Genomic DNA, 19,332 nt, shown 5'->3' with positions numbered 1-19,332 from the left:
CAGCAGGCACTCAATAAATTATTTGTGAATTAATACATATTTTTTCAGAACTTCAAACCCCTGTATTTCCATTTGTATGGAGAGCTGCCATTTATTAGGAAGGCATTTCTTTTTGGCTTCATGGAATGGACATTGGCTCTTTTAAGGATCACAAAGTTTAATAGAACTGTCTGATCTAATCTTGAAATTGTCTTTTTTTTTTTTTTTTTTTTGAGTCAGAGTCTTGCTTTGTCACCCAGACTGGAGCACAGTGGCTAGATCTCTGCTTACTGCAGCCTCTGCCTCCTGGGTTCAAGCGATTTTCCTGCCTCAGCCTCCAGAGTAGCTGGGATGACAGGCGCGTACTACCAAATCCGACTAATTTTATATTTTTAGTAGAGACAGAGTTTTACCATGTTGGCCAGACTGGTCTCAAACTCTTGACCTCAGGTGATCTGCTCACCTCTGCCTACCAAAGTTCTGAGATTACAGGCTTGAGCCATCATGCTTGTCCAATAAAAACTTTTTAAAATAATGAGGACTATGCGTGAATAACAGTGTACAAACGTAGCAAAAATATGAAGTAGATGAAGTTCAACTTTATCCATGACTTCCAGGCATCAGATGCTTTCATGCTGCCTTCTTATTACCTCGCAAGGTTTTTCTTGTAAGAAGCAGGGACTTGCTGAAGCACAGGGGGAAAAGCAGTCTTTAACATCCAGTGGACTTGATTTTAAACCTCAGCACCACTAATACCATTGTCATGTATATATATGACAAAGAGGCAAGATATCACAATGATAGTTGAATGGTATGGCACACTATTCAAGTTTTTCAAGTTTGAGGTGTTTTTGTTGAATAGAATTATGGATGCACTTCAAATCTCATTTGCTAGCACTGTAATATATTTAATGCAAACTTAAAAAAATTGAAGATAAAATAGTTGTCAAGGCAGAGTAGCATGAAGGGAGTGTCTTTGTAGCATAATATTTTTACCTATGAGAAATGTTCTAGAATTTTCTGAAAAATGTCATGATGAATTATACATTACCTTCCTGAAGGTCGGTGCGTTATTAATAGCATTTGTTAAGGTCACACGTATGTTAACACTGTACTTCAGCTCTATTTTAAAATGTGAAATGAACATTATTTACTTCTCAGAAAATTATGTATATCAAATTGAACTACTGATGAAGCCACTCTGTGTTTCTAAAGACTGAGTGAAAGAGGTTAGAATTAGAAAAACTTCTTTTGGTAATTAATCTAAAGTGAATATATAATCATTCAGAAGTGCAAAACAGGGATAGATCTTTTCCAATTACATTTAACATTTGTGTCAATGTTTACGTTAGTTTTATTAAGATCTGCTGCTGCCTGAAGTGAAATCACAGCCTTTCTCCCAATAGTCATCCACATACCTGTCTTACTACTTTTTAAAAATGAGGATCATAAGCTTCAAATAAGGATGTGGGGGATTTATTAGCATGTAGTTACAAAGCACTTTTGTCATGAGCTGTGTTAAACCATACAGAACTTCCAATTAGTGGGAAACAGCTGAGTGAGACCCAGTGTAGTCGCGGGTAATTATGACATTTTCTCTGTCATTCCCTAAGAATCACCTCTCTGCCATTTTGTATCAATCCGAATCTTACTCATAACACCTGAAGCTAAGGCTGCACCTTCTCCCTTGGGGTAGATTGTGCTTCTTCCAAGGCAGCCTAGAGAACAACAGAAGTGAAAGGAATCTCCTATCAACCTTTGGCCATCTGCATCAACTTTCTTGATTAACAAAGAGATCTGTCACAGCCAAGGAATGCATATGTATTTCTCTGTCTTTATTTATTTTTTCTTTTTTTCTGCACTTTTTCCTCATGTTACTCAGTGCTTTGCTTATTAATATTTTGGCACTTGTTCCATAGATTATGTCCATTCCTACGTAATAGGTGTTCCCTCTTCATTTAAGTAATGAGAAGATGAATGAAAAACCACAGGACTTTCAGTCAGCTAAAAGTTTCAGTAGCTTATACCATTTTTAGTGGGAAACGTGTATGAATTTGAAAAGAATTACCTAATGTGGTCTAAATGGCAGATTTTTTTTTCACAAGTTTGTTATACATCCCTCTATCAATGGAGTGCCGAATTTAGAATCTAAAACCACTCATTAGATCTGAGAGCTTACTAAACCTAAAGTGTTTGAAAGCTATCACAGGAATGAGCATCCTAAAGGCTGAGACAGTACCTTCTTCTTCTGTATGTCTAGAGTGCCTAGAAACAAGCAGATGAGAGTGGAATGCTAAAAATAAGTTTTTAAAGCAAGAACATGTATAGCTCCCTGATAAAGGAGACTGCATTCTCATTCTTGACAGTGAGGATATTTTGCTCACTGTTTACGTATGGTACACTGCCATTTACTTGTACTCTACGTGACTTAACATGGGTCCCAGACTCACAGACAGAAGCCTGCAATAACCAGGTTCTTATCCTTGGTCAGTGCTCCCTAAAGAATCAGTAACTATGACCTAGATCATGTGTTGATGTGGAAAAGAATCAGTATGTGAGACGTAGTGCTCAAGAAGGAATGAAACCTCAACAGTTTCTAACTCCTCATGATCAGGGAAATTTTATTTTTGTTACCATTTTATTCTATAGTAGCTTGTATTTGATGTCTGAGTACATATTGATTTGAAAAACGTTATTGACTTTCAATCCAGAAAACATACTTTACAGAGCACACATGCTTCTAATAAGAGAATTGGGCTGATTTCCATAGGAAATATATGGAAAACCTGGAAAATTTAGTGTCTATTAATCACTTCTTCTGTGGTCATTCCATGGTTTGAACAACAAATAGTGCATATGGAATTAACTAAATTGTTATTTAAAAGATTCAGTTCGATCTTATAGAAAGGCAACCCTTTGGCAAGATCATACACCATACAGAAATATAGGCTTTCTTGTTAAAAAAAATTCTAAAGTATGTATTTTTTTTACTCTACAAGATCCTGTGTCACCACATCTAAAAGGGTTTACCTGAAGCTTGATAACATACAACTATATTGTTGATTATTAATAAACACAAGTATTTTAAAAATAAATTTCTAACTAAAATATGAACTCAAATGATTAAACAAGTAACTAACACACTCTTACAGATTTACAAGGAAGAGAACAAAAAAGTGAAAACCATTGTCAAGAAAATAGAACTTTCTTTTTCGGAGCTCTACTTTATGTTAATGTTGATTCATAAATTTTGACGCATGTCCTGATTGCTTTTTTTTTTTTTTTGAGACAGAGTTTTGCTCTGTTGCCCAGGCTGGAGTGCAGTGGCATGATCTTGGCTCGCTGCAGCCTCCACCTCCCAGGTTCAAGTGATTCTCCTTCCTCAGCCTCCTGAGTAGCTGGGATTACAGGCGTGCACCACCATGCCCCATTAATTTTTATATTTTCAGTAGAGACAGGGTTTTGTCATGTTGGCCAGGCTGGTGGTCTCAAACTCCTAAACTGGGGTGATCCACCCGCCTCTGCTTCCCAAAGTGCTAGGATTGCAGACATGAGCCACTGCGCCTAGCCTGATTGCTTTTAAGGCAAGACAAACACAGACATCCAATCAAAGTAGTTCCTGCTATTTAGGCAGTAGATCTTTGGATGTTTTGCAACTAATGTGCTTATTTTTTTCTCAAGAGATTGTTATGGTTTGTATGCATGCATAAAATTAATGCATTTCAAAACAGTTTTATCTTGAAGAGTACAGTTCACTTTAAATCATTCCCATTATGTAAAAAGTGGGATTGATTTTTGAGGGATGAAATCTACAAATGATATTGTTTGGAATCACTTCCAACTTTCTAAAAGTGAACCTGGGATTCATTAGAAGCAAGAACGAGGTTGTTGCTCCAATGATATAAATGTGAATAGCTCACTTGAGACGATTCGAAGGTCTTCTGCCATCTGGTGGACATTAGTAGAAGTGTCACTTGATAGAGTAACATGATTTACAGATCTAAATTAGAATACATTTTCTTAATCTAAATTCATGTTTTTTTGATAAAGAAACTTTTCTTTATTTCCAAAGGAACACCCCAATCTAAGCCCACTCTAAAATAAAAATAGCATCAAAGGGTTGAAGTGAAAAATAATTTTAACTGATATAAAGCTATAAATGTATTTTTTAAAGTATATGTATTCATATTTTATAAATCATTTCTGCACTACAGCTAGCATACTGTACATATGGTATACCACTACTAGCATATTGTACATTTGCTAAAATTGTGAATACTAAATAGTATATGTAAATTGGTTTCAATTTATAAGACCAAGTGTTAGTTGTGGGTGCCCTCTTGTGTTCATGAGGTGAACTGCAAACTAGTAGAGACAAGGCATTTTGGTCACATTCTGCTGCAATTGTTAACATATTTTTGAGTCCTTGTAGTTTTTGTACCAATGATGACTGATTGACCTAAGTGTACTGCATGCTCACATCGAGTGAGGGCTTTGTAACTTAAGGTATCACCTGAAAACAAAGCCCGGATTCTGTAAGTATAATAATATTCTCCCTGAGAGATTGCTTAGCAAATCTATCTGGCCTGTGAAGAGATTATTAATACTTATTACTCTGCTTCATTAATACAATATCATAAAAGGTTACAGTTTTTCTCCTCTCAATTATTCCAAACTATCACATTATAAATGCATTTGGAAAGTTCCAGGGCACTCTGATGAGACTAAAGTTGGGGCATGGTTCCCAGCATGGGCCTGAATTCATTTTAAGAAATCTCTGAATGATTTTTCACAGTATTGTTTTTTTCAGATGAGACAAACAAGTCTTTTAATTTCCTAAAATTATTTTCTTAATCTACTTATGATAACAAAATGAGATTTTTGTCAGCACTTCTGAAAAATACTGAAATGGTCATTTTAGTTGTTCTTTGGTTTTCTCTGGTTGGGAATTTTAAATTACTTCAAGGATTCTCTAATAACAAAATGTTCCAATAATAGTATGCCTTTCATAATTGAAATTATCCTCATCCTGAGCTGAATATATTTTCAGGTACCAAAGAAGAGAAATTAAGTCACCATGGGCTTGCAGATATGCTTTGTTCATTTATTTCTAAGAATGAATCTGTATGCCAAATATATTTACAACAATGTTCTAGGCAATATTGAACTACAGAGCTGTGGTTCTTATGTTTATAATCTATTAGAGGAGTCAAGATCCATTCAGGAAAGTATAATACAAAAGTATGCAAATAATGCAGTAATAAAGATAAAACAAAATAGGCGATTGATAGTGACAGAGATCACTTCGGTAGAGGTTAGGGTGCACAATGAAGGAGGTAGCATTTGACCAAGACCTTTCTGCAATGGAAAGCTGAGATTTGAACAGATAGAGTTAAGAGGGAAGGAAGGAGTATTTTAGACATGGGAAGTGGGATACGCAGAGCTCCATAGGGAAAGTGTAACTGTTTACCTTATGTTGAAATAAAATATAGTAAAATTGTTATAGAATATGTTTTATTTGTTAAGGTCCTCAAGGGTAAGTTCTATCAATAGCTGTATTTTTTCTCCCTCTGAAGTTTGTAGTTCAGAACCAGAAAATGTTCAGGCTGACCCAGAGAATTACACCAGCCTTCTTGTTACATGGGAAAGACCTCGAGTTGTTTATGATACGATGATTGAGAAGTTTGCAGTTTTGTACCAGCAGTTGGATGAAAAGGACCAAACCAAGCATGAATTTTTGACAGATGGCTATCAAGACTTGGTAACTATATGATCAGTTGTTTTACATATGGTAACATTATAATTTAATTTCCAAGGTAAGAACTTACAAATGATTATATATTATTGCCCTCCATTACTTTTAGACTTTATGAGAAGGTGGGGTGGGCTGAGTATTTTTAAATTTAAAAAATTTTAAATTTAGAAGCTATACTAAATTATGTCAAAAGTTTAATTAAATGGAGACCATAACTTTACCAATAACAATAACATTATAGAGTAGATACATATGAAAGACTTATGAACTGAAGATCATTTAGTATAGCCTTTCTTTATAAATCAAGACATTTTGAGAACAGCTAAATAAAAGTTCCTCAGGATTTCAGTTGTAGAATCGGGCCAGAATCTCAGTGCCCTGATACATTTTATACTGTGTCTTCCATTATGCTATATCAGCACAGGAAAAGTAGAGTAGGGGCATACAAGTCCTTTTTGTTGCACCAAAAATATTTCAAGTAACAGATGGGAAGTCATGATTAGGTCAGAACTTTGGGGATGTAAGACAAAATGTCTTACAAAAAGGTCCACCCCTGCCTCTCTCCACCAGTGCACATGGATAAAGTATGGACTCCTTCTGTGACCTGGGCATAACAGCATTAAACTTTGCTCTAGTAGGGAAGTGTTGGCAATAGATTAGGGTGTAGTTGACAAACCCTCATCTGGATGTAGGTCCAGAGAGTCCCCACTGTAGGTTAAAGGACACTGGACTCTGCAATCAGGTACCTAGAGTCCTGCAAGTCTTGGGACCCTGCATGTAAATAAAAACTCATTGTCAATTATGTTTCAGATCATGTGGATGAAATGGATAAAATTTTAGCATCCTTTTAATTCGGTTGCCTAGAATGTGGAGACACAATGATCTGGGAAAATTGACATTAGTTAATAATAAATATTTTTATCTCATAATTATGTGAAGAAGACAATCGTATTACATATCGCCAAGAAAAAGAGATAAATTCATTGTTCACTTTTTTCATATTGCTTCTTATTTGCAAATGCTCCCCATTTCTTTGTCTAAAATATTAATTTTTAGTTTGTGGTACTCACTTGTGAATTCGATGAATTCTGGCTAAAAATGAAACTTCCTAAAACTAAATCTGATTTCTAAAAAGGAAAAAAAAAAAAAAAAAAAAACCCGGCCAGGCGTGGTGGCTCACGCCTGTAATCCCAGCACTTTGCGAGGCCGAGGCGGGTGGATCACGAGGTCAAGAGATCGAGACCATCCTGGTCAACATAGTGAAACCCCGTCTCTACTAAAAATACAAAAAATTAGCTGGGCATGGTGGTGCGTGCCTGTAGTCCCAGCTACTCAGGAGGCTGAGGGAGGAGAATTGCCTAAACCCAGGAGGCGGAGGTTGTGGTGAGGCAAGATCGTGCCATTGCACTCCAGCCTGGGTAACAAGAGCGAAACTCCATCTCAAAAAACAAAACAAAACCCTAGTTTTCCAGTATCTTCATAATTTACAAATACCACAGTTTAAGAAACATTTCCTTAGATTAATACAAGTATTTTCCATGGGCTGGGGGAAAAAAGTTTTATATGAAAGATACCTAGTGTGTTATTAGTCCTATAAGAATCGTATTTGTATAGTTACTAACATCTTTCTTTTAGGGCGCTATTCTCAATGATTTGCTACCCAATGTGAGTTATGTTCTTCAAATAGTAGCCATATGCACTAATGGCTTATATGGAAAATACAGTGACCAGCTGATTGTCGACATGCCTACTGATAATCCTGGTAAGTGCCCCCCAGATACACCTATATATTAACTCAATCAATGAGGTTAGTTTAACTACTGTATACATTGATGCTTTCTCTCTAAGTTTATATTATTTTGGCCAAAAGGCAAAGTGATTTTCTCTTAAGTCTGGATTGCCAGGTAATTTTTTGAGGCATGGGACTCATTTCTCATTCAGCAGGTCTGGTGCAGGAAAATAAGTAAATTTATCCTTAATACTGGAGTTTTCCATTTGTAAAATAAGTGCGACTAATCATATTTATAATGTAATGATCATTAAATGAAAATTGCTATGTAAACATTGAGACTGTTATTAATAAGATAATTAAGAGTTGGTTTCATTTGTATTTATTTCCTTTTTTCAGCCCCCAAAGCATTATGTAGTAAGTATATACATGGTCCTAAGACCATGTGAAGTACTTTCAAAAATCTATACAAAACATTTCAAGAGTTTGTCTTAGATATTTTTCTACTTTTTATAATTTGGTTATATTGAGTGGGGTGCTTTCCTCTTGGATGATTGCCAATACTCTTTCCCAAAAACAAAACAAGCAAAAGTTGTTTTTACTTGTGTTTTATTTGCATGCACCTTCTCTAAGTATATGGGAAAATCTTTTGATCTTAGAGCATATGCAATAACTGAATCAAATACTGACCATCGTAATTGACATCTTACAAGTTTACATAATTAAGTTAGTTTTCCTCTTGTTAGTGTAAGCAGTTTTAAAGTAACAGAAGGTATATATATGTATATATGCATATACATATATATAATCACATACATCTTCATACATACATACATAAATATATATATTCTTTGGTCATCCATATTAGGATCCTACTCATCGAAACTTTTGTAAGTGAATGGTTACAATATCAATTATAGACTATTTCAGTCTTACCTATGGCAGGAAAACTGATGTGCACAGTTTGCATTGTTGTCTAAATGCTGTAGCAGGGACTTTAATCCATCATAAGCTTAAATAAAGTACATGTTCCTTGATCAACTTACCACAGCTTTTCTTACTAGTTGACTTTTTAAATTAAAGAGCATATGTCAGGCTGGGTGCAGTGGTTCACATCTGTAATCCCAGCACTTTGGGAGACCAAGGCAGGCAGATCACCTGAGGTCAAGAGTTTGAGACCAGCCTGGCCAACATGGTGAAACCCATGTCTACTAAAAATATAAGAAAATTAGCTGGACGTGGTGGCACATGCCTGTAATCCCACCTCCTCAGGAGGCTGAGGCTGGAGAATCTCTCGAACCTGAGAGGCGGAGGTTTAGTGAGATGAGAATGTACCATTGCATTCTAGCCTGGGCGGCGGAGCGAGACTCCATTTCAAAAAAACAAAACAAAAACAGTATGTATCAGAGAATCAGATGTTTTAGGATGCTTCGTTCCAAATCACAGGCTACAAAGCTTGCAAAATATTGATAACTGATGAATATTACTACTACCATCATCATTTAATATTTCTTATGACCTGCCTCATGGTCTGGGTATAACCATCTCTCTTATTGCCTTTATTTAGCATTGTTTTTCAAAATCAGGTTATTTTTAAATGAGATGTGAGCTCTAAATCTTACTGAAAGATGAGTGTCGAAGTAACTGACCGTGATTTTAACTGTGCCTATCATGCTGCACCACTGACTGGCAGCCCTCACCCAAGTTTCCCACATTGATCTACCCTGAAAATAACATCTTTAGCCATACAGTATTGATGTTGGCCAACACCGTATTTGAATTAATTGAAATATGGCATAAAAAAATCTCTTCTACCCTTATTTATGCATTTTGAGTACGAAGTATATTGAACACATTCACTTAATTTTATTACCTTTAATTATGCTACTTTAATTTCATACATACAACAATATCTCAGAAGTTTGCAAAAAAGTATTACTTTTAGTTATTTATGTTTACCCTGTTTCCTGTTTTATTCATTATGCCAAAGCTTTAAACTTTCTGAATTTTTTGTTCTTTTTTTATTTTGGAGAAACTTATTGCATATGAAAAAAACAGATTGAATATGTATTTTCTCCATAAGTGATTTCTGAGTGATCCTGTTAGACTGACTCTATATTGACACAAAGTATATTATTCTTCTTTCATTTGTTGTATTTTCACATTTGTACAAAATAATAAATATTATTGTAATTTAAATTTCTATCTATTTAAAGGATTGAGACACTAACGAACATTGTAATAATGAGATGCTTGTTTGGATACACCATTAAATCTCCATGGATGCCTCAGTCTGTTAAGACATTTTGTACAGTGACGATATTTTAGTAAAAGATGGCATTTCATTTGATGATTTCATATGCTATGCCTCTTAAAATCCAAGGGTTACAAACTTAGGTAGATGGCTCCCTAACTATTTCTACCAAAAGTACCTGCGTCAAAAACCTGTTCCCACAAAGTCTGGGATTATCCTATTTTTTATAAAGAAAATATGGATTCTCATAGAATTTATTCTTACTGATCTTCAAGGCTGAAATGGCATTTTTATCCACATATTTATAATTCAGTATTGAAATTACATTGTCTTAATTATTGTTTCTATGGTAAATATATCCCAATGAAAGTCTTGACAGTAGTACTATCTTGTGGCTTGGTAAAACAAATTTGGTGCCTACAAGATCTGTGAATTTTATTATTTGTGTTGCTAATGTAGATGTAAGTGGCTTTTGAGTTTGCTGCTTATTTCATGGTTTTCATTAATGCCACTTCATCCTGTTAATTATGTTGTTTTATTAGCTTGGTAACTGTAATGTAGCCTACTTAATCATTCTATTATTATTTAGGATAAACTGTTTATTAAATATTGTATTGTTTATTGCTTTTGTTAAAAAGAAATGAAGAAGGTAATTTAGAATTGCTGTCATTCTTTGATAGATTTCAAATATTTTAATCAGTTTCCATGAAGAAAAACTCAGTCTCCCAAATAGTGCCTTTAACTTCCTAAATTTGATAAAAATGTGCATTTAAATAAGGAATCTGCTTACGTTGTTTTGTACATTTTAATTACACTTGTGTACAATAGTATCACCATAAACTAATGTTCATTATTATTTCAAATTGCCATTTAAAAATAAATGTATAAATTTGCATTTAGAAATTAATTTAAATTTGCTAAGGAGACTTTATGTTAATGTTAAAAAGACATATTCTTTTTAAAGACTTCTTAGTTATATTTATAAATGAATAATTTCATAAATTTATTTTATTGTCATTAAGATATTATGCTTATTTCTCATATAATATAGAGCTAATTACTATACAGTTGTAAAGGCATTATTTAAGTACATGTTTCAGGGCCTTGATAATTATATGTGTTAAATTTAAAAGCATGATGAATTAAATCAACAGTTTCCTGTTACTGTGTGCTTTCAGTTGTATAACAATTGTCTTGTTAAGTCACCCATGCATCTGTCCTTACTCTACCTGTACCATCCTTCCTATTAGTGTTATTATGTTATTATATGCAAAATCGTAGTTTGAAGTAGTTGCAGTCTGCATTGCTTTTATTTCGTGCACTGTGAAACTTGGCTTATCTTCATAAAATTAAATCAGCCTTCCTTGCTCACCTACATCAGTGTTGCTTTTTTGTGTCATAGAAAATTAATGTGATCTTAACATGTTTTTTAAAAATCTAACATTACATATGTTCCAAAACAAAACCAGAATGAGTCAAAAGTTTTTGTTCAGTCATTTTAAAAATGTGAATTTTAAGTGTTCACTCAAAACAAAAAAATTCTGATAGTTCTTCACTATCAGACTTTTTTCTAGCCTTTATGGAATCTGTTTTGATGCAGAGAGAAGATTCTATAAACCAATATAATTTTTGGACTATTTAATATATTAGCAGTGCCTGACTCCAACCAGTGGTTACTAAAATATCGGTTATTACTTGTGAGAAAGCAGCAGGCCTAAGGGTACCTAAGATGAGACTCTGTGCCCATCAGCAGAGCTCAGTTTGAGTCCAAAATGTTGAACTCACAGATCTAGAATTATGGCTTTAAAATCTTAAGGAAGATAGAAGCAATAGTTCAAAATTATTTTATTTCAAAATTGTTCTGAAGTGTCTCAGCAAAAGACTGCTGGATTCTAAGAAATAGAGATCTTGAAGTGTTCCTGGGAATTTCAGTCAATTCAAATGATCTGAGACCAGTTGGAAACCAGAATAAAGTTCCTTCAAGGTGGGTTTACACACACCACTATGAATGTGTCAGCACTTGGGGTGATTACCCATGAGAGTGCCAAGAATGGAGGGAGTCTCAGAGACCTGCCTAGGCCCACACATGTTGCCCCAGAGATAAGGAGGCCCAAAGAAAAAGTCTTACTTTTATTATAGCAAACAGCAGCCTAATTATAGTATGAGTAATTAATATTCTTAATCTATCTACATGACTGGATTAAGACCCTGTATTGTAATTTACTAGAATAGAAACCATAATCCCTATAGTTAATTTATGCTCTGGTAAAATGATAAAAATAAATAAAATGCAGGGCACACTGAAAATATTGAAGCAAAAAGGAAATAAATCCATGATGCGATAGTTATGCCCTAACTCAACCCCTATTATAATTAAATAAGAAAATCATATCTGCCCATTAAAAGTATGAAGTTAAGTGGAGTTAAACCATTATTAAAAAAATTAAACACTTCTTAAGCATGTTGAAACGAATGGAATATTGTTGATATTTTTTCCATAGCCTCTTAGCAGAGGAAAAACCTACAGTATGTGTACTACTAACAAGTATTTGATTATGATTACCCATTATGAGCATGAAATATTTCAAAAGTCTAAGAAAAAGAGTTGCTTCTCTTCAAATTACTTTGAGTAAAACAAGGTATTGTCTAATGTGCTCAATTTGAAGATTTTTTACATGCATGAACGTCTTTAGTCTTAGCTCTTAGAAAATCATATTGAAGTTCATATGTCACTTGTCTGTCACAGTTCAGTTGCGTCACATTGTAAAATTCACGTGTATTAATTGGTGTGGCAGTTACAAAGACACAAGTGTTTGAGATGATTGAAATCACTTTAGTTTAGAAACGTAAAGAATAAAGAGCAGGAAGAACAGGCGGTGAGGAAAGGATTTCATAGGAAGAAAGAAAGAGAACACTAATGATCAAAATAAAATTTCCAAAGTTCTTCATGGATAGTGTTTATAAGAAAAAAAGTGAGAATTAAAAGTAAGATTGCGATTGTTTCTAGTGAGTACTTTCCTTTTTAAATCACAGGAAGATGTTTAGGGTAAGTAATTTTGAAACAGGTATGTTGTCAAGAATATTAACTTAATCTGAATCTTCTTGGGAGGTAGGCATGCTTAACAGATTTTACATGCATTCTCATTTTATGGTTTTCAATATATCAATACCCAAGAGTCTTGATTAAAAATAGAAAAAATCTCAAGAAAGTTTGTATTGGAAAACAGATCTGGGTATGACAAACATTTAATGGTGGTTCAGGTATACCTTGAAATTTCTATAGAATATACATTTCTTTTGAGGACGAGAAAGGGCATAAAACAGAAGATAAGCAGCATTAGGATGATGCAGAGCATAAATTTTGAAGATAGCCTGAGATTCCATAAAAGCATGGCAGTTTGAAGAACATCATCATAATAATGCTCCAACCTCACTGTTACTTTGCCTACCACCTCCCTAATGACCGGGGCAGCTCAGACCAAGACTAAAGAAAAACTCTCCTCTGGCCCCTCTGTCATTTGGCAGTGTGGCTAGATTCCTTCTTAGGAGAGAACCAGTTTACTCTTTCCTGACATTCCCTGACAGGTCCTGTTTTAGTACTGAGATGGTCATATGTTGATTCTGATTCGTTGGGATGAACAGACTGGAATAATCCTGGTCATCAGATTCTTAGAGTAGACAGCATTAGCTGAGTTTCCCTGGGGAGAAGGTACAAGATTCGTTCTGTTCAGTTCTTCTTGCTGACAGCAAGGCTGGAAAACACTCTTCATTGTACCTGGTGCAGCACCCTGTATAGAAATAAGTATGAGCCCAAATTTGAGGAGTAAAGGTAATTATTTGTCCCTCAGTCAAAATAGAAACTTAAGGAAGAAGTAGCTGAATAAGAAAAGCAATTTTCCAGAAAATCCCTGGCATTTCCCCAACTATGCTTTTATCAGCTCTGCTAAGGATGAAAGTAACTCTGTGCTGATGAAAAATTATTTGCATTTTTTTACACTCAGTTTTATCAGTTTCACTGACCTCTCTGTTCTTAGCTTCAATCAGACTTGGTGGGGGGAACGGGGAAGGGAGTGGAATGGGAGATAGAGATCAAGATTTGTGTAGTTACATATAAGCCCGTGTAGTGTTGTGTTGTAGTTTTCAGAAATGTTGAAAACTAAAATTTGGAATTTTTATTGTGAGAAAGTCTAAATTTTCAAAGCTGACATTAGATTTTTGGTTCTTTTTAATTTCTCCTCTTTCCACCCATAGGTAAATCCACAAAGGCTGAAATAGTTGAACAAATAATAATTTTGTTTTTAATTTTGTAGAACTTGATATTTTTCCTGAATTAATTGGAACTGAAGAAATAATCAAGGTATCATAGCCATTTTAATATTGAAATGTTTTGTTATTAAATGGTCTATTTTGAATTGTTGCTTAGTGTTAGGTCTTGTCTTGTCACATGAATACAAGTTGTGTTGCACTATTTATGGTTTGTGGGGTTAGTTGCTAAGCTTTACATACAGTCACATAATTGATATATGTGATTCTCTTTAAAGAAATTGAAAGATGTTTTGATTGGTATAGTACTAAAAAACCAGAAATATAAATGGGGATGATAAAAAACAATGACCCTTAAAAATAAATATATGTATGCACTACGGCTATAAATTGGAATTTTTTTAGTGTCCAAATTTTCTGAAGAACTAAAATTATATTTAACCAGTTCTTAATATTGCCGCAGTTTATATATAAATAACCAATGATTTATAGATTCACAATAAATATGGCCCCAAATACAAATTGTATATATATATTTTGCCCATGTAAATTCTTCATTATTTAATTTGATAAATATTCATTTACTTGAAGAACATTGTGCTGACAACAGACACTTATAAGTAGTCTCTACCATTTATTGATAAAATTTATAGGTATTTGAGATTATAAATTTTAACATTTTTAATTTTTTTAATAGAAAGTGATTAATATATTTTATATTCCATCCTATGCTCTAATGTGCTGTTTATAATTGAAATTGTGTATTCAGTTTATGTGCTATTGTTGATAATATGAATGTGTGCATGCGTATAGATTGTGTAGGAGCTGATAAAGTGTGATAACTAGTGCTGTTATCCAGCAATAAATAACCAGAAGGTCTTTCATAGGTATAAACTATCTTGATATTTTGTATATCTTATGGCTAGTCTTTCTTACAAGGGACTATTTTACCAAAATGACCAATCTACCTTTCAACAGCAGTTTACATATTTCAGCTAAGGATATCTTTATTTGTGTGTGTACAGACATGTTCACATGCATGTGGATATATATATCTACAAATGATCAACAGAATTAGGTCAAAAAAGAAATTATATTTATGCTGAGTTGTTAATTAAAATAATTGGTCTGACGTACTGATGTAAGCCCTCGTTTCAGTAATTGGTACCATGTGATAAAAGATATTCTGTCTAAGTTCCATCGTATATACTAGGCATTACACATCACAGATTCTTTAGAAAAGACCAAGGAATGATCAATTATTTTTCATAGTAATTCCCATTATCATGATTCATGATCCCTGCTTAGCTACTTTAGTTACAAGATCCATGTTTAGTTGGGAGGCCAAGGCGGGTGGATCATGAGTTCAACAGATCGAGACCATCCTGGTCAACATTGTGAAACCCTGTCTCTACTAAAAATACAAAAAATTAGCTGGGCATGGTGGCGCGTGCCTGTAATCCCAGCTACTCGGGAGGCTGAGGCAGGAGAATTGCCTGAACCCAGGAGGCGGAGGTTGCCGTGAGCCGAGATTGCGCCATTGCACTCCAGCCTGGGTAACAAGAGTGAAACTCCGTTTCAAAAAAAAAAAAAAATCTATGTTTAGTTATTTTTCTTCTCTGTTCCCATTAACCCTATGACAACTTATTACCATAAACCTAAAAAAGTTATTTAAAATCTGTCAATATTACTAGTAAATCTCTACATAAAACTATATTTATAATATTAACTGTGTAAATAGGTTATACTTGTTATCTGACATACATTTTTAATTAATTTCCATTTTTAATGGGCATATAATCGTTTTACATATTTATGAGGTATATAGTGATCAAATCAGGGTAATTTGCCTATCCATTATCTCAGACATTTACCATTTTTCTGTGTTGGAAACATTTGATACCCTTTTTTCTACCTATCTGAAAATACATATTATTGCTAACTGTAGTCATCCTACAGTGCTATTGAGTACTACAACTTATTCTTCCTATCTAGCTGTAATTTTGTATCCTTTAACCAACCTCTGCTGGTCACCCTCTTCCCATGACATTTCCCAGCCTCTAGTAACCACTATTCTGCACTCTACTTCTATGAGATCAACTTTTTTAGTTTCCACATAGGAGTGAGAACATGCAGTTTTTATCTTTCTGTCCTTGGCTTATTCCACTTACATAATGGAAGTATATCTTTATTTTTGTCATATGCTCTACAATAGAGGTCCCTAAAGCTATGCCTGTCATGGTGCCTCTGGTCTCACCATTTACATATATGAAAGACAGTAGCAGATCTTCCTGTTCAAGGAGAATGTGAAGATGTGTGAGCAGGCTGGCGTGTTGTACCCAAAGGAAAGTTTATGAATAGGAGGAGATAAACAAACAAACAAACAAAGAGTTTAGTGCCTCAGTCCAGGGTCCAATAGGAAACATGTCACACTCAAATGGAGTCATGGAAGTTAATTTAATATATATACAAAAGGATGATTCACAGATGTGGGAATTCTTAATGCAAACAAACAAGGGGTGGGGTTGTACATTTGGGGTGAATGATATCAGGGACGCGTTGCTACATCTAAACATGAAAGGCAAGGAGAAGGTACAGAGAGTGGCACAGCAAATCTTGTGAATTCTGTAATGGGACAGAGCCATCCTGTGGTGACCAGTTAGGTAAGAAAACTCCCAGGGAATAACCACATTTTCCAGCCACCCACTCAGTAACAGAGTGGAGACAGGTGGAGAGGCTTTGGGAAAATGAGGATATACAACACACTGAGGAAGGAGTCACCTGAGAAGGCAGAGTAAAATTAAAAACCAATGTCATTACTTGTTAGTAGAAGACTATGATCTAGAAGAAAATGAGGAGGAGAAAGAATTCTTAGGACATTAGGCTTATTTGGTTTGTGGGGCTTTACCCAAAGAAACATCAGCTCAAAGTCTTTGAGCTCAAAGAATCCTTGGCACTGCCAAGAGAGAGGGAGCCAGCTACTGCCACATAGACAGGGGTTTAAAATAAAGGATACAGGAGCAGTGCTTGGTAAGCTTAGCATGGCAAATTGGTAGTAGTTCATGCTATTGAAATTAACTATTGTGTTAATAATATATTGTCAAATCAAAAGAGACTCATGTCATAATATGTATTCCTGGAGCATGATTATGAGAGGGGATGAAAACACCACTTAACCCATCCACTATTCACTTCCTTCACTTTATGCAGGAATGAATGACAGGCTGGAAAATGCATGGAATGTATTCCTAATGACTTTTAATCCCTGAATATAGAAATAAATAGTTGAAGGATATTTCTTAGGTCCTCTCCAACAGAAATGTATGAATTTGCAAGACAAAGTATCTGTAGCATGATCATGGCTTTACACTAAATTTTTAAAATGAAGTTGTGAAGGATGACATATGACAAAGATTGAAATTACAGTGGAAGAGTGAGTCACAATAACTCCATAAACAAATCGTAGGAAAGAGTATTGTTGAAATATTTGTAGTCAGACATGAATAAAGTGATCACACCGCATGAATGATATATTCTTAAAATGTTGACACAGCCAGTATGACCTTATAGAGATCAACAAGATGCAACAGGGTAGGATTAATGAAGGCCTAATCACCTTCACCAGGGACTGATATATTCTGAACCCCATAAAGTTTACAGAAAGCATATGTAACTGATATGTGCATAGTTTTTGTTCTAAGTATGTAACAAGAAGAAGTGCATAGCATTATGTTATAATAGAAATTTTATGGAAATCTACATTGCTTATAGCAGAATATGATAAAGTATGTTTATGTGGAAATGTAGAGAAATAAATGTAATATTATTGTGGAAGTCAATAGACATTAGATTATATAGAGAAAATAGATGAAATATCTTCAGGGAGCTTTAGCTATGAAGGAGAGATGAGAAGTAGAATGATAACTAGAAGGTGAATTAGAGGTTTTCTATCGTGTTCCCTTTACATAAGAGAGATCGGAGTTGATTTAAGTTGATGAGAATGATCTGTTTGATAATTTGAGAAAACAAATTGGAAACACAAAATAGATTGAGCTACTCAATTATGTTCGATTTCCAGGTTCACGATAGGGAATAGATCGAAAACACAGAAGTGGGAATTAGCTTTAGAAAGGAAGAACAACTCTATAGTTTTAACAGGACAGGAGGGGCAGGGGCCTTGTTTTTAATGTTAGGAAGAGGCGTATTTTTGTCTGGTGGCTTCTGTTTTCCCTGTAAACAGGAAGGCCATCTGCTGAGAATGGGAGGAAAGGATAGGAAAATGAAAGTTTGAATGGAATTTTCGTAGAGGGAAAGAATGTGGAGTGATATGAGAAAACTAGGCAAATATTTCGGTTTGCAAAGACAAGGAAGAATTTAGAAACTCCACACTGCCAAGCTGAACATTGATTCCCAGCAAAACTCTAGATTAAATTATAAAACAAATATTTATGAGAACTTCTAAGGAAAGAAGAGATAACTGGCACCAACCAATTTTTCCCAAAAGAAAGTCAATGCAAATTATTTTTATTTCCGTTCACATGAAGATTTTTGGTTTGTAGATTATGGGAATATTTTATTTAGGAAATTATTTGACAAAATCTCTCAAGTGGTCCTTGTGAACAAGGTATCATACAGAATGTACAACTTCATGAAAAATGCTGACTACTCATAAGGAAATTTGTCAAGGGAATCTGAGAGCGTAGCCATTTTTAGCACTCAACATAATTCAGGTCAAGTGCACTAACTTCCCAGAGTTGTCACATATGATTCAGAAAATACAACCAGCAAAATAATTAAGCTGTAAGTAGTGAGGCCACCATTAAACTTGGAATCGTGTGTTTCATACAGTGCAGATTTCTATGCGTATGACACATACTCATGAGCACACTCAGTTTAAGATTCAGATTCTTTCTGATATTGGTCAAGTTCTCACTGGCTGTACTCAGTCACCTCTTTCTTCTTTTAGGGAACATGCCTTAAAATATCTAGTAGATGATCAAATAAGTGACAATTCTAACAAGTTATTGGGTACAGAGGTACTGACAAAATCATGTCCCACCTGAACTAAAAAAAAAAAAAATTGATACCTTTGGCAATTGAGTTTTCTAAGCATATAATTAGATATAATATGCCCAGTTACACACACACACACACACACAAACAAACATGCACATATATGTGTGTGTGTGCGTGCGTGTGTGTGTATATGGGGAGAGAGAGAGAGAAAGAGAAAGCATAGGTCTTGGTTGACTTTTAACCAGAAGACTGGAAGTCTCTTCCTGTGTCACTGCATGGAAGACTCCGCCTCCTGAATGGTGATTCTAATGGAAACACAAAATTAAACTAGGAGTA

The 19,332-nt window shown here is 34.6% G+C and overlaps 1 protein-coding gene across 8 annotated transcripts in view; it reads left to right on the top strand.

Moving 5' to 3' along the window:
* The window catches only part of PTPRZ1 (protein tyrosine phosphatase receptor type Z1), a 182,978-nt gene that overhangs the window by 110,298 nt on the left and 53,348 nt on the right, over positions 1 to 19,332 (top strand). For all 8 annotated transcript variants that reach the window (XM_009003179.5, XM_009003178.5, XM_078343894.1 and 5 more), the window contains exons 9-11: positions 5,556 to 5,740; positions 7,370 to 7,496; positions 14,028 to 14,074. In XM_009003179.5, the coding sequence (XP_009001427.4) occupies positions 5,556 to 5,740; positions 7,370 to 7,496; positions 14,028 to 14,074 (359 nt within the window). The remainder of the gene's footprint in view (positions 1 to 5,555; positions 5,741 to 7,369; positions 7,497 to 14,027; positions 14,075 to 19,332) is intronic.

This window comes from Callithrix jacchus, chromosome 11, assembly GCF_049354715.1.
Source record: "Callithrix jacchus isolate 240 chromosome 11, calJac240_pri, whole genome shotgun sequence".
Taxonomy (NCBI): domain Eukaryota; kingdom Metazoa; phylum Chordata; class Mammalia; order Primates; family Cebidae; genus Callithrix; species Callithrix jacchus.
This window is presented reverse-complemented; position numbering and strand designations above follow the sequence as displayed.